This window comes from Chiloscyllium punctatum, chromosome 1, assembly GCF_047496795.1.
Source record: "Chiloscyllium punctatum isolate Juve2018m chromosome 1, sChiPun1.3, whole genome shotgun sequence".
Classification (NCBI taxonomy): Eukaryota; Metazoa; Chordata; class Chondrichthyes; order Orectolobiformes; family Hemiscylliidae; genus Chiloscyllium; species Chiloscyllium punctatum.
In genome coordinates, this window is record NC_092739.1 from 105826520 (window position 1) to 105850168 (window position 23649).

A 23649-nucleotide genomic window follows, 5' to 3' on the forward strand; every position below is an offset into this window, starting at 1 on the left:
GGGGCTGGAAAAGTATTTTGAATAGAAAATAATTGAACCTAGACTTCACAAAACGTAATGAGCCCTTTTTAACAGTTACTGTCTGATGGAGATTTGCATTTGATGATTCAATTTATTGTGCTGTGCAATTTTAACTATATTTTTACAAGATCTACTGACCTGTAGAATATATTGGAAAAATTTGACTGCTGCTTGGTAGAGTTATCATTTATCAGGATTTTTTTTGTTTGAATGCATTAGGAATTTGTTTTTCATATAAACCATACGAATCTTGAACAGGAGTTGGCTGTTTTCCCTTTTGTAATTCATTTGTGGGATGTTGGCATCACTGGCTGGCCAGCATTTTTATTGTCCATCACTAGTTGTCCTGAGAGGTGGTGGTGCTGCCTTCTTGAACCACTGCAGTCCACGTGTTGCAGGTTGACCCTGAATGCTCTTGGTGGGCGGCAAATCCAGGATTTTGACCAGTGATAGTGAAGAAGCAATGATATATTTCTAACTCAAGATGATGAGTGACTTGAAGAGCAACTTTCAGGTGGTTGTGTTTTCATTTATCTGCCAGGGCTGATCCATGGCTCGGTGGTAATGGTTGCGGATTGTGCTGGAATACAATTCAGATGTTGGTGGCTCACAGCACTTCATAGATGCCTTGTCCTGAATTGGTAGATCTGTCCTCAGTCTGTCGCATTTCGCATTATGATAGCACTACAGAACACATTGGAGGTATTCTCAATGTAAAGGCGGGCTTTCATCTCACAAGGAATGTATAGTGGTCACTCTTACTGAGACTGTCATGAACAGATGAATTTGCAGCAGGGAGATGGTCAGCTTTCGGACCTGGTCAGCTTGACCAGTAATGCTGCCGAGCCATTCTTGGTGGTGGGCATTGAAATTTCCCCATCCAGAGTACATTTTGCACCCTTGCCAGCCTCTGTGCTTCCTCCAAGTGTTGCTTAACATTGAAAAGTACCGATTCATCAGTGGAGAGAGGACTGCATTTGGTAATTAGCAGGAGGATTCCTTGACCATGTTTATCCCGAAGCCATGAGACTTCATGGGGTCCGGGGTCAATGTTGAAGACTGTCAGAGGAACTTCCTCCCATGGTGCCTGTAGTTAAGACCAATGGACATAGGAGTGGAAGTTAGGCCATTCAGCCCATCAAGAACACTCCGCCATTTAATCATGGCAGATGGGCATTTCAACTTCATTTACCCACACTCTCCCTGTAGCCCTTAATTCCTTACAAGATCAAGAATTCATCGATCTCTGACTTGAAGACATTTAATGTTCGACCTCCATTGCGAACAATGGCCATAAATTCCACAATAGTAAGTCCTATCCTGCCAGTAGGACAGGACATAGTCAGGGGTGTTGATGGTGGTGCCTGGGACATTGTCTGTCAGGAATGACTCTGCGAGTATGACTATGTCGGGCTGTTACTTGATGAGGCTGAGACAGCTCTCCCAATTTTGAAACAGACCCCAGCTGTTAGTAAGGAGAACTTTTCAGGGTTGACAGGACTTTTTCAGCTCTTGTCTTTTCCGGTGCACAGGTCGATGCCATGTGGTCTGTTCAGTTTCATTACTGTCTTGAGACTTTGTAGCGATTGATACAATTGAGTGACTACCTAGGCCGTTTCAAAGAGCAGTTGAGAGTCAACAACATGACTGTGGCTCTGGAGTCGCTTGTAAGTCAGACCAAGTGAGGATGGCAGATTTATTTCCTTGAAGGACATCAGTGAGCCTGTCTGACTATCGATAAGGGTTTCATGGTCATCAGGACCTTCTTAATTGCTGATACTTTTTTTATTGAATTCAAATTCCATTCTTGGTGGAATTAGGATTGATTGAGTTTCTGGATTAATAGTCTAGTGATAATACCATCAGGCCATTGCTTCCCCTTGAGTCTGCTCCTATATTTGGTAAAGTCATGATTAATCTGGTTGTGACCTCTACTTGCCTGTGCTGGAAATATGATTTTGGTTTCTCACTATAATCCCTGCAAATGGTCTCCAAGATATTCATCATCCTGACTTGGAAATACATCGCCGTTCCTTCACTGTCACTGGGTCAAATCCTGGAATGCCTTCCATAATGGCATTGTGTATCAACCCACAGCAGGTGGACTGCAGCGATGCAAGGCAGCTCACCACCCCCATCTCAAAGGCAAATAAGGACAGGCAATAAATGCTGGCCAGTCAGTGATGCCCACATCCCACAAACTGAGTGAAAAAACAAAGCATCAGTCACAAATGGTACCATCAATTTTTTATAATACAAATTTAGATCTAATATTCAAACTTTTCTATTGGTTATGACATTGAATTAAGACTAAGCTTTTTCTGTCATCCTTGGGCTTTTTTATGATACCAGCAAACATATTCTATCTATTTGTCTCAAATTAATTATTGTTGTTTTACATAGGGCTTGAACTTCTTGATTCCAATTGTTGATCGGATAAGATATGTGCAGAGCTTAAAGGAGATAGTTATTGATATTCCAGAACAATCTGCTGTTTCATTAGGTAAGTGCTATAATATGTTTGGGATAAATATTTAATTTTCACAAAATTGTCAGAATTTGCACGATATATACTTTCGACAGCAAATGCAATGCTTGTGTAGTGTGAAGTAATTGGAACTGTGGCATGTTTTTGTGTAACTCACCATCAGTCAACATGCTTATTCATCAAATATGTTAATACTTTTGGGTGAGGTTGCTGTGGTAACTACTTGTCTGGGTGCTTCAGTTTCTTCCATTAAAGCTCAGGATTCGGTTTTCAGAGAAGCAGCTCGATGACTGTATGACATAACCAATTTATTTCTAGATCAAAATGTGAAGATACATCAATGATGACCAGAATTTTGGAATTGTGTACTGCAAGACAGAGAATCAGCTAATCATATTCCTGCGTCTGTAGGCATTAAGTTGCCACACCTGACTACTTAATCAGGGATAATTCCAAATGCAGTATATTGTACAGGCGTAGCATCTTTAAAATAATAAAACATTCCAAGGCACTTTGCAAGAGTATTGTGAAGCAAAATTTGACATTGAGCCGTGTAAAACAGTATTAGGATAAATGGTCAAAGACATCAGTTTTCAGGAGCATTTTTAAATAGGACACAAGTGTAGAGAGGAAGTTCAAGGGCAGCTAAAGGGGTGGCCATCAGTGGTAGTGCAATTAAAGAAAAGGTTGTTCAAGAGGTCTAAATTAGTGGTACTGATACCTTGAAGAGTTATTGGGGTTGGGCGAGCTTACAAAAATAGGTGGTAGGGATGAAGCCATCAAGGGATTTGAAAACAAGGATGAGAATTCCAAAATCACTGTTCAGTCAAGGTATCAGAAGGGAATTAGTTGTTTTTTTGTAAAAATCAAACAATATGTAGGATTACAGGGAGAAGTGCAATTCTCTTGCATATGTGAGATATTCATTTGGAGACCAAATGGCCTCCTTCAGCACTAATAATTTTGTGGTTAAGGTGCAGCTTAACTTGGAGCTAACATAGGAGTGAGTGTTTGGATGATGAGTGTATGTGTTGAAAGTATAAACACAGACAGCAGAATTTTAAGAAGTTTATGAAGAATAAAACTTCAGTCAAATGATGTTTGGAATAAAGGTGAGCGTAGAGGTAATTAAGAAATGGCTAGGGGTTCTACAACCGATGAATTAATAGTGCATTACAGCTTGATGTTGCCAACTATATGTGTAAACTATGGTGTTTGCTTAAAAGATGTTATCATAGTGTTAGCAGATCAATGAGAAGTGGGAGAGGTAAAATATAGATGCTGGAAGACACCAGGAAAAATGATGCAGGAGCAGAAATCATTGCTGCAGCAAAATAGGTAAGAATGGAACTAAGTGATTGCATTCCCATTTAGCTGAATAACAATAGAGAGGTTTTGGAGAAAGATGATTTGGTCAAACATGTCAAAGTCTGCAAACATATCAGGAAGGATGGTTTGCATTTGTCACAGTCACACTAGATGTTATTTGTGATGGATGACCGCTGTTTCAGCACTACGTCAGGGTAACAACCTGTTGGCAAAATTGGCAAGGACAATTTTGCATTGACAAAATTTCAGCTGCACAGGCAATTCACATGTTTTCATGGAGTCATAGAAACCTGTAACCCAGTAGAAGTCCTTGCTTGTGCTGGCTGTTTGAAAGAGCTGTCCAGTTTAGTCCCGCACCCCAGATTTTTCCTTCTAATTAGTCCAACTCAAGTACATGTCCAATGACCTTTCAAATCGTCCTCTGCAATCTGATTCCACCACTCTTTCAAATAGTATGCCCAGAACTTTGCAATCTTTGTATGAAGAAAATGTCTCCATTTCCCCTCAAGTTCTTTTTTCAAAGATGTTGTTTGATTATTGTAAATCTATAACCTCTGTTTCTCAACTGCTTGCCTTTCACCTTCTCTGTCCTTGGGTGACTTTCCAACCTCTTCATTTAATTGAAATCCCTGTTCCTGGTTTCTTTGGTTTAACCTGCTCTACACCCACTCCAAGACCCAGAAGCATGATGCCCATAATTACAGGCAGTACTCCAGCTGAGGCCTAACCAGAAATGTATAAAGACTTAACATGACTTCCTTGTGTTTGTGTTCAATGCCCCTATTTAGAAAGCAAAGTATTTCATGAAGTTCTAATCAGCTGGTGATGCCAATTCCAAAGATTTATGAACAAGTACCCCATTCCCTCTATTCTAGCATCCCCCTCAAAATTATATAAATTAGATAAAACTGCCTCTGCATATCGTTACTCCCAAGTTACATAGTTTATACATAAGCTGCATTAAATTACATCCGCCATGTGCCTGCCCATTTCACTGGTCTATCCTGCTAACTATCTTGAGTGTTACCAAGTTTTACATTGGACACAAACCTACAAATTGTGCTCAGTACCGAAGTCCAAAACAACCATATTTTTGCTAACAACTGTAAGACTATTACAGACCACTCACTATATCCACCTGTAAAGTCGGGTAATCTTCTGTTCACCTCCACTGTCCTGTAACCAATTATTACACGGATGAACATCAAGAAATTTTATGAGTTTTAAACTAATAGATTTTAAAGTTTAAAGATTTTGTTTTTATGTATACAATCACCCATAATCCTTTTAATCACGACTGCATTCATAGATTAATAGTTGTGAAATACCCTGGTTTAGTTTTGGGCAACAAATAAGATACTAATCAGTACCATTAGTAGCATTAACAAATGTGTTGAATAAACTGTGTGGAATTAACACCTCTTCAATTACCATTACAGATAACGTAACTTTGCAGATTGATGGTGTACTATATTTACGAATAGTTGACCCATACAAGGTAGGGCAAGTGCTGCTTGTAATATTTTGTCATTGTTTGCAAACTGTCTCTTTTGATAAACTTTGCTGTTTTTATAAATTTTGGTATCCTTGCACATTTGTGTCATAGAAGTAACTAGTTAGTATTTGTGTTAAAACATAAAATGAATCCAGAAACTAAGAATTAGGAATATGTAAGTAGGATAGAATTAATGACTAAATAAGAGAATTTAGAATACAAAAGAAAGCTATTTAGAAACATAAAATCAAACTAAGAATTTGTACAAATATTTAAAAAGGAAAAGGGTGACTAAAACATGTATGGATTCGAGAGAGAGAGTGTTTGGGGAATTACTTAAGGAAATCAAAAAATGGCAGAAACATTGAATAGGTATTTTGTGTTTGCTTTCACTATAGAAGATTTAGAAAACTTGCCAAAGAATCTTGAAGATCAAGGCAACAGGGAGGAACTTAAAATAATCACCATCACCCAGAAAAAGATACTGGAAGGGGCGGCTCAGTGACTAGCACTGCTGCCTCACGGCACCAGGGACCCAGGTTCGATTCCAGCCCCGGGCGACTGTGTGGAGTTTGCACGTCCTCCCTGTGTCTGTGTGGGTTTCCTCTGGGTGCTCTGGTTTCCTCCCACAGTCCAAAGATGTGCAGATCAGGTGAATTGGCCACGCTAAGTTCCCCATAGCATTAGTGCATTAGTCAGAGGAAATGGGTCTGGGTGGGTTGCTCTTCGGAGGGACTGTGTGGACTTGTGGGCTGAAGGGTCTCCCCCCAACACTGTTGGGGAATCTAATCTAATCTAATCTAAGAACTATTAAATTTCCCAGCACCTGATCATCTGCATTTCCAAGCTCTCCAAAGAAGTAGCTACAAAAATAGCAAAACAAAGTTCCTTAGAATCAGGAAGGGTCCAAATGAATTGGAAAGTAATAAAGCCGACATCTTAAATCAAGAAAGAAAGTAGACACAAGCTATCGGCCAACGATCCTAACATCTGGGACGGTGGTCTAGCTAGAATCTATTATTAAGGGGGTTCCAGCGAGAATATTGGAAAATGAAAATATGATCAGGTAGTCGTCATAGTTTTGTGAAAAGGCAATTGTATTTAACTAACTTTTTTGAGGAAATGACAAATAAAGGAAACCTATTAATCTAGTGCATTTGGATTTCCGAAAGGCATTTGACATTTGTAAAGGCCTCTTCTGGAGTACTATGTCCAGTTGTGGTCTCGCTGTTATAGGAAGGATGTTATTAAAGCTGGGGAGAGTTCAGAAGAGATGTACCAGGTTGTTGCCAGGAATAGAAGGTTTGAGTTATGAGGAGAAGCTGGATAGACTCATATTTTTTCACTGGATCGTCGGAGGTTGAGAGGTGACCTTATAGAGGTTTATAAAATAATGAGAGGTATAGATGAGGTGAATGGCAGGTGTCTTTTCTCTCTGGTGGGCGATTTCAAGACTATTGGGCATATTTTTAAGGTAAGAGGAGAAAGATTTAATAAAGTCATGAGGGGCAGTTTTTTAACAGTGTGTTTGTGTGTGAAATGAACATCCAGAGAAAGTAATGGCTATAGGTGCAGTTACAATGTTTAAAAGACTTTAGATAAGTGCATGAATAAGAAATGTTTGAAGAGATATGGGCCAAGAGCAGACAGGTGGGACTAGTTTAGTTTGGGATTATGGTTGACATGGACTGGTTGGGCCAAACTATCTGGTTCTGTACGTTTTGACTCTTTGACAAGATATCAGAATCAAAAATTACTACACATTACATCACATCCTAGCACATTGTCATGGCTAAAGGATAGTTGGCTAACAGGAAACAAAGATTAGTGTTAACTGATCATTTTTGAATGAGGAAGCTGTAAATAGTGGATTGCCAGGAGGGTCAACTATTTACAGTCCACTTATGGCTTGGACAAAGGATTTAAATGTAAGATAGTTAATTTGTTGACAGCAACTAGATGGGTAGAAAACGAGATGGGGCAGCACAGCGGCTCAGTGGTTAGCACTGCTGCCTCACAGCACCAGGGTACCAGGTTAAAGTCCAGCCTCGGGTGACTGTCTGTGTGGAGTTTGCACATTCTCCCTGTGTCTGCGTGGGTTTCCTTTGGGTGCTCCAGTTTCCTCCCACAGTCCAACGATGTACAGATCAGGTGAATTGACCATGCTAAATTGCCCCATAGTGTTAAGTCAATTAGTCAGAGGGAAATGGGTCGATATGGACTGGTTGGGTCGAAGGGCCTGTTTCCACAGTGTAGGGAACCTAATCTAATCTAAAATTATGTTATCAAGAGGAGGCACAAGGGTGATGAGAAAACAGCATTGATACACATTAAGACCCATCATGAAGGCTGACTGTGAGAGGTTATGGGAATATTCAGTCAAGAAATGTTGAGGATTTCAGCCGGACATGAGTGAGGAAGTGTTGGTGTCGGGTTATACATTAGAATTGCAAAAATAGACAGTCTTAGTGAAGGAGCAGCTACCATGTGTGACCAGAGGTTCTTTCGATGCTTGGCTACAGGTAATGACTTTCCATTCTGTGTTGGATAATGAGGGACCAGTCTGATAATTTAGAAACAATGGAGGAATCAACAAAGGTGATGGTGAGGAAGAATTAGGTATTATTAGAGTCATTACAGCACAGAGAAGGCCATTTAGCTTAATAGGCTACACTAATACTCATGATGCCGGTGTTGGACTGGGGTGTACAAAGTTAAAAATCACACAACACCAGGTTATAGTCCAACAGGTTTTATTGGAAGCACGAGCTTTTGGAGTGCTGCTCCTTCATCAGGTGGTCTCCTTGTTCTAGGAAGAATATTATTAAAGCTTGGGAGAACTCATATCCAGCTTCTCCTCATAACTCAAACCTTCTATTCCTGGCAACATCCTGGTACATCTCTTCTGAACTCTCCCCAGCTTTAATAATATCCTTCCTATAACAAGGAGACCACCTGATGAAGGAGCAGTGCTTCAAAAGCTAGTGCTTCCAATTAAACCTTTTGGACTATAACCTGGTGTTCTGTGATTTTTTAACTTTGCACACTAGTACTCTGTAGAGTAATCCAGTCAGTTTCATTCATTTCTCTGCTCCATCTCCACATTTATATGCATTAAACAATTCCCTTGTTGCCTTGATCCATTCCTGTCATAATCTTCTATTCTGCTATCAAAGCTCCCCTCAATCTCCTTTGCTCCAAGGAAGGCAACCTCAACTTCCACCCAAACTTTTAATTAAAATCTCTCACTTATGGAATCATTCTGGTAAATCTCCTCGACACCATCTCAAACTGTGGTGATCAGAACAAGATGTAGGATGCCAGTTGTAGTCTTAAGAGCTTTGTACAGATTCTGCTTTTGTACTCTGCCTCTATTTATGAGGCTCAATATCTGACATGTTTCTTTTCAAATATGTACTGATGAATTGATGTGGATAATGAAAATTTTAATTTTTCTCTTCTTCTTTCAGGCAAGCTATGGAGTTGAAGATCCTGAGTATGCGGTAACTCAGCTGGCCCAAACAACCATGAGATCTGAACTTGGGAAGCTCACATTGGACAGTGTTTTTAGGGTAAAGTAATTTGAAATTCAGTGTGTCCAATGCTTTTTCAAGATTATGAAAGCAAAATATTGTGAGTGCAGAAAATCCAAAACAGAAGTACAAATGCTGGAAATTCTTGGTAGATCTCCAAGCATCCAGTGACCAAGAAACTATGAGCATTTCATTGAAACACAAAAGCTGATGGTTGGTTTTAAAGTTGTATTTTTGCTGTTTTATTTATTTCATTGTTAACTATTCAAATATTTGATTTGAAAAAGGAAGGTGAAATATACCAATTAGAACACGAGATAGAAAAGCTGTTTTTATGCAGTGCTCAGGAGCAATGTCCAAGATGTTAACCTAACAAAGGTGAAATCTTAAACCAGAACAGAAGTTACTGGAAAAGGTCAGCAGGTCTGGCAGCATCTGTGAAGGGAAATTAAAGTTAATGTTTCCAGTCCAGTGATCCTTCCTCAGACTTGATGGTAGCTAGGAAAATTATGATTTATATTGTAGAAGATAGGGTGGGGGAGGGGTAAAAATTAAATGAGAGGTGGGGATAGAGCCCAAAGAGAGCCTATTCAACTGTTTTCTCTCTCTTTTCTTCTGTTTTTGTTCCTGATTTATAGCATCCGCATTTAATTTTTTAAAAAAATTTATTGAAAAATTTTTCTTTACAAAATTTATGGGCGGCACGGTGGCACAGTGGTTAGCACTGCTGCCTCACAGCGCCAGAGACCCGGGTTCAATTCCCGCCTCAGGCGACTGACTGTGTGGAGTTTGCACATTCTCCCCATGTCTGCGTGGGTTTCCTCCGGGTGCTCTGGTTTCCTCCCACAGTCCAAAGATGTGCAGGTCAGGTGAATTGGCCATGTTAAATTGCCCGTAGTGTTAGGTAAGGGGTAGATGTAGATGTAGGGGTATGGGTGGGTTACGCTTCGGCGGGGCGGTGTGAACTTGTTGGGCCGAAGGGCCTGTTTCCACACTGGAAGTAATCTAATCTAATATATAAAATTAGAAAGCTACATAAATAGAAAATATAGCATCATAACATCAAAAACAACAATAAACCATGAACCAACTACTAAACTACTCTACAAAAGAAATCAAAACTACACTTATTACGATCAATCAATAAATAACTAACACCGCTCAGCGCAACAGGACCATAGCTTTCAGTCTTTGAAAGCATCAATTATTAAGCCCATATCTGTTCGAAACTCTTCCTCCAATGGTATTAGGTTTATCAGACCAAACCATCATGCCTAGCCAAAAGCCCTAATCAAAATGGCAGGCAGATCTGCTTCCAAATAATTCAAAAAGGGCTGGCATGTCTTGTAAATGTTGTCCATTTTCTGGTGCGCCATATTTGTAAGTAAGTCTCAAGGATGTGTTCCATAATTAATTTATGCCACCCCGACAGACCCCAAGGGGTTCTAAGACACCCAGCACATCAGAATATTCTTCCTCAAACAAAAAGTGAGAATGTTACAAAGCTTTTTCCCATGTATATCTAAGGGAGGTAAATTCAGCAAACCCAGGAATGAAGAGACAGAGTCCACCTTGACTTCTGTCCCAAAGACATTCTCTATTACTCCTGCCGCAGTGTTCCAATGGTACGGAACATAGAACATAGAAAAATACAGCGCAGTACAGGCCCTTTGGCCTCGATGTTGTGCTGATCCAAGCCCACTTAACCTACCCTACCCCACTATCCTCCATATGCCTATCCAATGCCCGTTTAAATGCCCATAAAGAGGGAGAGTCCACCACTGCTACTGGCAGGGCATTCCATGAACTCACGACTCGCTGAGTAAAGAATCTACCTCCAACATCTGTCCTATACCTACCACCCCTTAATTTAAAGCTATGCCCCCTCGTAATAGCTGACTCCATACGTGGAAAAAGGTTCTCATGGTCAACCCTATCTAAACCCCTAATCATCTTGTACACCTCTATCACGTCACCCCTAAACCTTCTTTTCTACAATGAAAACAGCCCCAAGTGCCTCAGCCTTTCCTCATACGATCTTTCTACCATACCAGGCAACATCCTGGTAAACCTCCTCTGCACCCGTTCCAGTGCCTTCACATCCTTCCGATAGTATGGCGACCAAAACTGCACACAATACTCCAAATGCGGCCGCAGCAGAGTCTTATACAAGTGCAAATGACCTCAGGACTCTGGAACTCAGTTCCTCTACCAATAAAAGCCAGTACGCCATATGCCTTCTTCACCACACTATTTACCTGGGTGGCAACTTTCAGAGATCTGTGTACATGGACACCAAGATCCCTCTGCTCATCCACACTGCCAAGTATCCGACCATTAGCCCAGTACCCCATCTTTTTGTTACTCATACCAAAGTGAATCACCTCACACTTACCCACATTGAACTCCATTTGCCACCTTTCTGCCCAGCTCTGCAGCTTATCTATATCCCATTGTAACCTGACACATCCTTCCTCACTGTCAACAACTCCACCGACTTTCGTATCATCCGCAAACTTGCTCACCCAACCTTCTAGCCCCTCCTCCAGGTCATTTATAAAAATGACAAACAGCAATGGTCCCAAAACAGATCCTTGCAGAACACCGCAAGTAGCTGCACTCCAAGATGAACCTTTACCATCAACTACTACCCTCTGTCTTCTTCCAGCCAGTCAATTCCTAATCCAAACCTCCAACTCGCCCTCAATGCCATACCTCCATTTTTTTTGCAGTAGCCTACCATGGGGAACCTTATCAAACGCCTTAATAAAATCCATATACACCACATCTACCACTTTACCCTCGTCCACCTCCTTGCTCACCTTCTCAAAGAATTCAATAAGGTTTGTGAGGAACGATCTGCCCTTCACAAAACCATGCTGACTATCCTTGATCACATTATTCCTATCCAGATATTCATAAATCCTATCCCTTACAATTCTCTCTAAGACTTTGCCCACAACAGAAGTGAAGCTCACCGGCCTATAGTTACTAGGGTTATCCCTACTCCCCTTCTTGAACAAGGGAAGCACATTTGCTATCCTCCAATCTTCTGGAACTATTCCTGTAGACAACGAGGACATAAAAATGAAGGCCAATGGCTCTGCAATCTCCTCCCTTGCTTCCCAGAGAATCCTAGGATAAATGTCACCAGGCCCAGGGGACTTATCTATTTTCACTCTTTCCAGAATTTCCAACACCTCTTCCCTATATACCTCAAAGCCGTCCATTCTAATTAATTGTGACTCAGTATTCACATCAGCAACAATGTCCTGTTCCTGACAAAAAGTATTCATTCAGTGTCTCCCCAATCTCTTCAGCCTCCACACGCAACTTCCCACTACTATCCTTGACTGGACCTATTCCTACCCTAGTCATTCTTTTATTCCTGACATACCTATAGAACGCCTTTGGGTTTTCCCTAATCCTACCAACTAAGGACTTTTCATGTCCCCTCCTTGCTGTTCTTAGCTCTCTCTTCAGATCCTTCCTGGCTACCTTATAACTCTCAATCGCCCCAATTGAACCTTCACGCCTAACCTTTACATAGGCCGCACTCTTCCCTTTAACAAGGGATTCCAATTCCTTATTAAACCACGGCTTCCTCACATGACCCTTTCCTCCCTGCCTGACAGGTACATACTTATCAAGGACACTCAATAGTTGCTCCTTGAACAAGCTCCACATATCAATTGCACCCTTGCCTTGAAGCTTACTTTTCCAAGCCATGCATCCTAAGTCATGCCTCACCGCATCATAATTTCCCTGCCCCCAGCTATCACTCTTGCCCTGCAATGCACACTTATCCCTCTCCATCACTAGAGTAAAAGTCACCGAATTGTAGTCACTGTCCCCAAAGTGCTCACCTACCTCCAATTCTAACACCTGGCCTGGTTCGTTACCCAGAACCAAGTATGGCCTCACCTCTTGTTGGCCTGTCTACATATTGTGTCAGGAAACCCTCCTGCACACATTGCACAAACACCGACCCATCTAACGAACTCGAGCTATAGCTTTCCCAGTCAATATCAGGAAAGTTAAAGCCCCCATAACAACCACCCTATTACTTTCACACTTCTCCTGAATCATCCTCGCAATCCTTTCTTCTACGTCACTCGGACTATTAGGAGGCCTGTAGAAAACTCGTAACAGGGTGACCTCACCTTTCCTATTTCTAACCTCAGCCCAAACTACCTCAGATGGCGAGTCTTCATCCATCGTCCTTTCCACCACTTTAATACTATCTTTGACAAGCAATGCCACACCTCCCCCTCTTTTACCCCCACCTCTGACCCTACTAAAACATTTAAACTCTGGAACCTGCAACAGCCAATCCTGTCCCTGTTCTACCCATGTCTCCGTAATAGCCACAACATCGAAATCCCAGGTACCAGCCCACGCTGCAAGTTCACCTACCTTATTTCGTATTCTTCTTGCATTGAAGTATACACACTTCAAGCCACTTTCCTGTTTACAGGCACCCTCCTTTGAGATTGATGCCATGTTACTAACCTCCCTACACTCCAGGTCCAGCACCCTAAAGCTACAGTCTAGGTTCCCATGCCCCTGCAGAGTTAGTTTAAATCTCCCCCCCCCCCCCCCCCCCCCCCCCCACCAAGAGCACTAGCAAACCTCCCCCCAAGGATACTGGTGCCCCTCAGGTTCAGGTGTAGACCATCCTGTTTATATAGGTCCCACCTTCCCCAGAAAGAACCCCAGTTATCCAGATACCGGAATCCCTCCCTCCTGCACCATCCCTGTAGCCACGCATTTAACTGTTCTCTCTCCCTATTCCTTGACTCTCTATCACGTGGCACGGGTAACAAACCAGAGACAACAACTCTGTGTGTTCTAGCTCTGAGCTTCCAACCTAGCTCCCTGAAAGCCTGCCTAACATCCTCAGCCCTCTTCCTACCTATGTTGTTGGTGCCAATGTGGACCACAACTTCGGGCTGCTCCCCCTCCCCCTTAAGGACCCGGAAAACACAATCAGGAACCTGTGGCAGGACTACAGAAAATAAGTGAGGGTACCTGTGTTTATTTTACAATTGGGGCACATTGAAGATGCTCCCTGCTCAAATTTTGCGAGACGATCTGGGGCCAGATGAGCCCTATGAAGGATCTTTAACTGCATAGCATGGGTCCTATTACATATCGAAATCCTCCTCACATTCTCACAAATGTCTTCCCATATTTCTGAAGTGATCTCAACTCCTAACTCTCTATTCCAGACCTCACATAGAGCTCGATGTCACCCGAGGAACTATCCCCTTCCCCCCACCCCCGCCACCAACAGATAATAGACATAGACATTACTCACTGAAAGAGTGCTCTTAGCCTGAAGAACCCTCTTTTCCGTATCAGGTCTATAACACTCAATCAAGGGCGTGGTCTCCTTTCAGATAAAATCTCTAATTTGAAAGAAACAGAAGAGGTCCCTACTCGACAGTTGATGTTTCCGAGTTATTTGATCAAATGACATCAACATTTCACCCTCAAACAGATCACCCAAACAAGAGACTCTCCTATCCACCCAAAATTATAAACCCGGGATCCATCGACCCTGGCTAGAAACCTGACATGCCAACTATGGGAGTAAGTAAAGATGTTTTAGACATATTACCCTCCATCTGCCTCATTGCCATCCATGCTTTGACTGTGTTTGTAACTATTGGATTATAGCAATATTCAGAACCTGTCCTCATTTTGTTTAAAAACAACAGGTTGAAAAGAGGATGTGTTGTCTGGGAAGCCTCAATGTCCAAACATATTGACACCATGTCCCCACAGGCCCAGTCACTTACAAAAGTTAGGAGGGATCTCAGTTGATATCTTCTAATGTCCAGGGGCTTCACTCCCCGCCCTCCCTGTCCCTGGGGCAGTTGCAGTTTTGCAGGTTTAATAAGGGGCCGCTTATAGCGCCAAATAAAAGAACTAAACCAGTCATTCAATTTCCAAAATGTTTGCCCAGGAAAGAACAAAGGGAGCATCCGCAAAGGGTACAATAAGCAAGGAAGAACATTCATGTTAATAAGAGCAACTTGACCCAACCATGATATTGGAAGGGCCCCCCCGACTTTGAAGGTATTGTTTAATCTTGTCAAACAAATGAACAGCATTAGCCTTGAATAACTGATCAAAGCTCAGGGTAACAGAGGGGCCCAGGTAAAGAAAACCTCCCTGTGCCACTTAAAGGAGAACCCACTTTCCAAATCAGGTATACCCTGAAGACCCCCCGATAGGCACAGCCTCCGACTTTGAAAATTGATCTTGTAAGCTGAGAAAGAACCAAATGAATTAAACACCCAAATCAAACAGGGCAGCGAGATTGCCAGGTTGGAAAGAAAATAAGAACATCATCTGCAGAGAGTGTAATCTTGTACACCTTCGACCCAGCCTTTGGGGCAGCAATATTAGGGTCCCCACAAATGGCCTCTGCCAATGGCTCAACCACCAATGTGAAAAGCAAAGGTGAAAGGGGACAGCCTTGCCAACTGCCCCTACCAATGTTAAAATTGCCTGACCGTATACCACTGGTGAGAACTGCTGCCAGAGGATCACTGTAAAGGACTCTTACCCATCTAGTAAACACTTCCCCAAGGCCAAACTGCTCCAGGGTATAAAAGAGCTACGGCCATTCCACCCAATCAAATGCCTTCTCCGCTCCAAAGAGACAACTAACCCTTGAACCAATTGTTGCTGGCACATTTGAACCATGTTAAGCAACCTCCTAACATTATTAGAGGATCTGAGACCCTTTTTAAAGCCCATCCAATCTTCTTTAACAATAGAGGGCAACACCCATTCCAACCTCAATGCCAAAGTCTGAGTCAAAGTTTTATAATCAGAATTTCAGAGCGGGATAGGTCTATAAGAAGCACAGTGCTCTCGGGCCTTCTTGAGGATAAGAGAAATACTAGCCTCTCTCAAGGATGGCAGAAAGTAATCTTGACTGTATAAATATTTGTACATGTCTAGCATCGGCCCTGACAGTATGTTTACAAATTCTGTATAAAACTCACTGGGAAGACCACCAAGGCCGGGCGCCTTTCCGCTTTGAAGTTGCCTCACTGCCTCCTGTATCTCTTGTGCTGTTAATGGAGCACTAAGAAGAGCTGCCTGCTGAGCAGACAGCCTAGGAAGGTCCAAGTTCCTAAAAAAAGACTTCATTTTATCCCACCTGTCCTCACAACATTCAGACCGATACATTTCAGAATAGAACCTCGGAATCCCTGCATTGATCCTTTTAGCATTGCAAATAAGAGTCCCATTCCCTTCCCTAATAGAAGGAATAGATTGGGAAGCATCCTTCTTCCTAACCAGGTCTGCCAAATATTTACCTGGCCTATCATCATGCTCAAACAACCTTTGCTTTGCAAAGGAAATTTCCTTCCTGGCTGTATACGTAAGCACGGAATTTAAGGCGGATCGAAGGGTGTGATCCGCTGCAGCTTAGTCACTGACGGTCTGCTGTAATGTGTCGTCTGAGCCGCCTTCAGTCGTGCCTCAAGCAGATGCTGCTACTCTCCCTTCCATCACTTCTAACTGGCTGAATATGAGAGAATTATCCCTCTAGCATAGGCCTTAGCAGTCTCCCAAAGAACGGACAGATTACTAGCTGTACCCAAATTGGTGGCCAAAAATGCTTCAAATTCCCAAGAAAAATACTCAACGAACTTGCTGTCCTCAGGATGAAGGGACCTCTTCGCCAGTACTGACAGCTCATTGCATTACCCTTAATCTTCCCACTAAATATACCGCTGCATGATCAGAGATGGCAATATTCCCAATTGAACAAGATACCACCGAATCTAGAAGAGCCGCAGGAGTTGGGGAAAAAAATCAATCTTTGTATGGCATTTATGAGGATGGGAAAAGAATGTAAAGTCCCTGCCCATAGGATGGAGTTCTCCAAACGTCGACCAACTCCAGTTTCACACATAGATCATCTCACTGTTTAGATTGTGGAGAAAGCTTTGGAGTGCCTTTGGGTATTCTATCAAGCAGAGGGTTCATAAGGAAATTAAAGTCCCCTCCCCTATAATAATATGTTGTGTCGCAAAGGCCACCAGCTTAGATAGTGCATCAGTCAAAAATTTAAGGGGTTGGGCTGGAGGACGATAGACATCCAAAAGACCATAGGTGAAAGTGAGGACTGCAGATGCTGGAGGTCTGAGTCAGGATTACAGTGGTGCTGGAAAAGCACAGCAGATCAGGCAGCATCCGAGGAGCAGGAAAATCGGCGTTTCAGGCAGGAGCCATTCATCAGCCCTGACGAAGGGCTCCTGCCCGAAACGTCGATTTTTCTACCATTCAAAAGACCATATTCCTTGTCATATAATAGGGCCTTAAGGATAACAAATGGGCCATATTTGCCTTTGACACAATCTATTAAATTGAGTGGAAGATTCTTCCGGACAAGTATGGTCTGCCCCTTGCTCTTAATTGAATTGAATTTATTGTCACATATACCGAGGCACAGTGAAAAGCTTTGTCTTGCGTGCAATACACGTAGATCACAGAGTTAAATAGCATAGATAGTAAATAATAGGTAAACAGCGGCAAAACAAAAAACACAGGTACAGGTGAATGCTAAGAGTTTGTGAGTCCATTCACTATTCTAACAACAGTAGGATAGAAACTGTTTTGAAACCGGCTGGTGCATGTGTTCAGGCTTCTATACCTTCTCCCCGTGGTCAAGGTTGTAGAAAAGCATTGCCAGTGTGGGATGGATCTTTGAGAATGCTGGCGGCCTTTCCTTGACAGAGGACCTGGTAGATGGAGCCTATAGATGGGAGGTTGGCCTTTGTGATTGTCTGGGCCGAGTTCACCACTCTCTGTAACCGTCTCCGATCTTGAATTGTACAGTTGCCATACCAGGTAGTGATACATCCAGACAGAATGGTCTCGATGGCGCACCTATAAAAGTTGGCAAGGGTATTCGCCATCATACCAAGTTTTCTCAGCTGCCTGAGGAAGAAGAGACATTGTTGGGCCTTTGTAACCAGTACATCCACATGAGTAGTCCAAGAAAGCTTGTTGTGGATGACCACTCCCAGAAGCTTGTCACTCTCCACTCGTTCCACCTCTATGCTGTTAATGTGTGGGGGGGGCATGAATAACATCCTGCCAAAAGTCAATAATGAGTTCCTTGGTTTTGCTGGCATTGAGAGCTAGGTTGTTCTCAGTGCACCATTTCTCCAGGTCTTCCACCTTCCATCTATAGTCTGTTTCGTCTCCATCTGAGATTCAACAGACTACGGTGGTGTCATCAGCGAACTTGTAAATAGCATTAGTCTGGTATTTGGTGACGCAGTCATGGGTATACATTAGGTGGTTCCAATGATCCGAGGTGTGGGTCCTTCTCCTGTGCACCAGCTCCTCAGCCATGTGTTCATCTGCTCTGTCCTCCTGCTCCTGCCCTCGCTGGCTTGTGGCACTGGGAGTGTTCCAGATGTTGCTACTCTCGAAGACCCCTTTAAAAGTGAAGTGCCACAAGGATTGGTGCTGGGTCCGCTACTTTTCGTCATTTATGTAAATGATTTGGATGTGAGCATAAGAGGTACAGTTAGTAAGTTTACAGATGACACCAAAATTGGAAATGTAGTGGACAGTGAAGAAGGTTACCTCAGATTACAACAGGATCTTGATGAGATGGACTAATGGGCTGAGAAGTGATAGATGGAGTTTAATTCAGATACATGCGAGGTACTGCATTTTGGGAAAGCAAATCTTAGCAGGACTTATACACTTCATGGTAAAGTCATAGGGAGTGTTGTTGAACAAAGAGACCTTGGAGTGCAGGTCCATAGCTCCTTGAAAGTGGAATCGCAGGTAGATAGGATAGTGAAGAAGGCATTGGTATGCTTTCCTGTATCAGTCAGAGTATTGTGTACAGGAGTTGGGAGGTCATGTTGTGGCTGTGCAGGACATTGGTTAGGCCACTGATGGAATATTGCATGCAATTCTGGTCTCCTTCTTATCTGAAAGATATTGTGAAACTTGACAGGGTTCAGAAAAAATTTACGAAGATGTTGCCAGGGTTGGAGGATTTGAGCTATAGGGAGAGGCTGAACAGGCTCGGGCTGTTTTCGCTGAAGCGTCTGAGACTGAGGGGTGACCTTATAGAGGTTTACAAAATTATGAGGGGCATGGATAGGATAAATAGACAGAGTCTTTTCCCTGGGGTCAGGGAGTCCAGAACTAGAGGGCATAGGTTTAGGGTGAAAGGGGAAAGATATAAAAAATACCTAAGGGGCAATTTTTTCATGCAGAGTGTGGTATGTGTATGCAATGAGTTGCCAGAGCAAGTGGTGGAGGCTGGTAGAATTGCAATATTTAAGAGGCATTTGGATGGATGGATGAATAGGAAGGGTTTGGAGGGATATGGGCCAGGTGCTGGCAGGTGGGACTAGATTGGATATATGGTTGGCATGGATGGGTTGAACCTAAGGGTCTGTTTCTGTGCTGTATATCTCTATGACTCTATGAACTACAACACAAAAAGGCACTTAATGGGGACTCTACCCCCTGCCCGTAGAGGGCTCTTACACCTCCCACGCACATCTCCATTTCCCTTTGCGGCTCAAGCTGTGACCCAGACGAAAGCAATAGAAGGAAACAGACAAAATAATGAACACTCTGCCCACCCCCAATTATATACCAATACCGATCCTAATTGGAGAAAAAAAACACACCAATGACAGCTCCTTTAAGAAACGGATAACATTACAAGAAACCGAGCCAAAGGAAAAAAAATGAAACATTATTGTCTCGGATATAAATGCATCTGAATTATTTAAAACATTCAAGAAATTTTTCACTTGTTCTGAGGAGTCAAACGACCGCATCGTCTCCTCGTGAGTAACATGAAGCAATGCTGGGTATCTCATTGAATATTAAATACCAAGGTCCGTTAATTTTCTCTTGACCTCATTGAACAATTTCCTTTTACGGCTCACCGCTGCACAAAAGTCCTGGAAAAACATTATCATAGTTCCCTGATACGTCAGGGCCTGTAGATATTTCCCCATTCTTCTAGAAGATTCCAGGACTCTGTAGCTTTGAAATTGTACCAGGACCAGGCAGGGGCACCAATCCTGACCAGATCTGTGCACTGTGACCTGGTGAGCTCTGTCACTGTTCACCCGGTCCACCTCAGCATCCAAGCCAAGAAACTGTGGCAGCCAGTCTTCAAAAAAGATTGCTAGCTGCCCACCTTCCACTCCCTCTGGCAGCCCAACAGCCTGGATATTTTTCCTCTTCCATCGATTTTCCAGATCATCAACCTGTTCAGTCAAGGCCTGGGCCTGGTTTTTGAGAGCCTGGATCCGCCCTGACAAGGACTCAACTTTGGTCTCCAACGCAGCGGTCCGCCGCTCAACCTCTTTAACTTGCTTCCCGAGTTCTTCCAACTCCTTCTCATGCTTTTGTAGCATGACCAAAATCGAATCCAGCCGAGTACAATTGTCTTCCATCAACTCCTTGATCATCCCATGAGTTCTTCAGCGAATTTCTACGCAGATGCCTCTTTCTCGACTGCTGAAGGAGCTGCAGCTGTCACAGTCACAGACACACCAATGCCTTCTATGAGTGTCCTGTGTGTTGGAGCTTGGCTGTATGCTTTCCTTTCATCATCCTCGCTCGCTTAAAATGAATTTACAGTAGAACCTTGACTGTCCGAACATCAACCATCCAAATCCCGGTCCAACTGAACAAGATCTCAAGGTCCTGCAAAAACGGCACCAGCAATCCAGCATTCAATTATCAGTTAAAAGGCATTATGACATGAATTGCCGGATAATCGGGAGACATTCGGACAACCGGCGCTCGTGGATTATCGCTTGTTTATGGCTTCCCGAGCTCCCACCTGTCTCGCTCAGATAATCGAGACTCCACTGCAAATTGACTTAAACAGTTTCACAACCGTTTAATATCAATTTTCTCCAAAAAAGGTAAGGTGGAAGGCTTTAAAGATATCACTGCTGCTGGGATGGGATGCAGAGCTCACCAAGGTAGATCTGCTCAGATCGCCGCCATCTTGGATCCACCCCACATTCAACTTTTAAAGGTGAAATCTGATTTGATACATATCCAAGAAGTTAGTGTATAAATTGGAGGGGAACTGTGGGAGTTATATTTTACCTGCTGCTGCTTTTGTCATTTATGTCCTGTCTCTAATCAGCTCAAAGCCATGATATTGATGAGACAGGATCAATTAAACATTTGGACTTTAGGGGTGGAGCAGGTTTGAAAAGCTAATTAGATTTTTGCCCTTTTTATATGTTCATAAGTGTTAAAACTTGTGAATTTCCTGGTAGGTTACTATTCAATTTTTGATATTTGGTTTTGTCTCTTGTAACTTAATCAAAGTTGGAGAGTGACATGGTATAATTAAATCTCAATCAGAGTTATTTGAACCTAGTTTCACTATTATAATTTTAGCATTTTTTTTGTGAAGCCTGAGTTTCAATGTAGGTGGACCATTTTCTCAATCATTAGGAGCACCTATTTGTATTTGTGCAGTCAAACTTTTAAAATTCATAAATTGTAGTAAAGTGGAGGACTCAAGCTCCTCAAGAAAAAAAATATTTTAAAAGAATTCGCACCTCCATACTAGCAGTACAGAAATTACAGGGTCTAAAAAGATCCATTAATACAGAATTCTATAAGAAATAGAAGCAGGAATAGGCCACAGGGATTTTTGGGTCTGCTGTACTATTCAGGTCGATCAAGTCTGCATTTACAAGAACAAATCCACTTTCCAAAACCTATTCCCAAATCTCTTGATTGCCTTAGTGCCCAAAAATCTAATGATCTCTATTTTGAATATATTCATTGACTACAACTCAGTGGGTGAACAATTACAAAGAATCATTGCCCTGAGAGAAGAAATGTTTCTTCATCTCAATTCAAAAGGGCTGACTTGTTATCCTGAGACTGAGCTTTAGTTCAGCACCTAAGTTGCCTGTCAAGTCCTCTAAGTATTTTATATCTTTCAATTAGATCATTTCTTCTTCTTCTAAATGCCAGGGAATATAAACCTAGTCTACTTGACCTCTCCTTAGAGGTCAACCTTTGCACTCAGGATTCAACCCATTATGATGCACTTCCTGTAATACAACAATATCTTTCACTAGGTAAGGAGATATATTTGAACAAAGCTCAACTTAATTATAGCTACGTCTAATTAACCTAATGCTTCCTTCCTTACTCTAGCATTTATGGCCTATTTATTTTTGTAATGACTTGATGTATTTGTTTTCCGGTTTAAACACCAACAGACCTCATGAGGACTATTAAGGATGGACAGTCAATGCTGATCTCACCAGTAAATGGAGGAATGAATGAAAAGAAAATCCTTCAAACAAGTCCTAAACCTCCCATAATAAGAGTTACCAGTTCATTGTCTAGTTGCCCAATCAGATGTTTGCCATCGATAGCATTGCTGAATTAAATATGTCTGTGCTGCTTCACTTTTTAAATTCTGATCCTCAAATTTACGTTGTATTGACTGTCCCAGGACTATATGTCAAGGAAATGCATCTATTGGTCCTTTGCTACTATTGATATTTGAATCTCATTGTGTTTTATGTTTGGCAATAATCATTAATCATCAAAAGTTTTGATTCTAACTTAAGATTCCAAGCTAAGATAAATATTGAGGATAATCTATTTAACCGAACTTCCTGATATATAGATGATTGTGGTATTGACTCGTCTCCAGATTATCATTTGAGGATTTTCAAAACTTGATTATCTTTGTTATTGCTCTTCAGGAAAGAGAAGTATTGAATATGAATATGGTGACTCAAATAAATCAAGCAGCCGATACATGGGGAATCCGCTGCCTGAGATATGAGATCAAGGATATCCATGTTCCACCAAAAGTAAAGGAAGCCATGCAAATGCAAGTATGTTTGAATTTTTAAATTTTCTTGAAGGTGAAAAATGTCTTTTTACTAAGTATTTTGTACCTATGAGTGTTTATATTTTTCAGGAACATGGGGTTATAACCATAGTACATACAAGTGGACCCCTGTGTACGAACGTCTAGCTTATGAATGCTTGTACTTGTGAATGGAATCATGTAAGGGTTGTATTTATATTAGTTTTTAAAGATCAGTCCTCGAGAGTAATAACATCTAGATCACTCTTGGTGCTACGAGCTAATGAGAGTAGGAATAGGAGGATAGAGCAGATGAATGCATGGCTGAGGAGCTGGCTATGCAAGAAGGATTCACATTTTTGGATCATTGGAATCTCTTTTGGGGTAAAAGTGAACTGTACAAGAAGGATAGATTGCACCTGAATTGGAACGGACTAATATACTGGCAGGAAAATTTAAACTAGTTAGATGCGGGGGTGGGACCCAGGGAAATAGTGAGGAAAGAGATCAATCTAAGACTGGTACAGTTGAGAAAAGAAGCAAGTCAAACAGTCAGGGCCAAAGCAGAGAACAAGGTTGGATTGATAAGTTAAACTGCATTTATTTCAATGCAAGAGAGAAGGCAAATGAACTCAGGGCATGGTTAGGAACATGGGACTGAGACATTATAGCAATTACAGAAATCTGGATCAGGATGGGCAGGACTGGCAACATAACTTTCCAAACATAGACTGGGACTGCGAAATCGTGAAGGGTTCAGATGGAGAGGAATTTGTTAAGTGTGTACAAGCAAACTTTCTGATTCAGTTTGTGGATGTACTTACTAGAGAAGGTGCAAAATTTGACCTACTCTTGAGAAATAAGGCAGGGCAAGTGACTGAGGTGTCCATGGGAG

General features: G+C 42.1%; 1 protein-coding gene across 4 annotated transcripts in view; it reads left to right on the forward strand.

The window, feature by feature from the left end:
* The window catches only part of stoml2 (stomatin (EPB72)-like 2), a 67563-nt gene that overhangs the window by 26824 nt on the left and 17090 nt on the right, over positions 1 to 23649 (forward strand). For all 4 annotated transcript variants that reach the window (XM_072571680.1, XM_072571681.1, XM_072571683.1 and 1 more), the window contains exons 3-6: positions 2425 to 2524; positions 5278 to 5336; positions 8804 to 8905; positions 22645 to 22779. In XM_072571680.1, coding sequence (XP_072427781.1) covers positions 2425 to 2524; positions 5278 to 5336; positions 8804 to 8905; positions 22645 to 22779 — 396 coding nt within the window. The remainder of the gene's footprint in view (positions 1 to 2424; positions 2525 to 5277; positions 5337 to 8803; positions 8906 to 22644; positions 22780 to 23649) is intronic.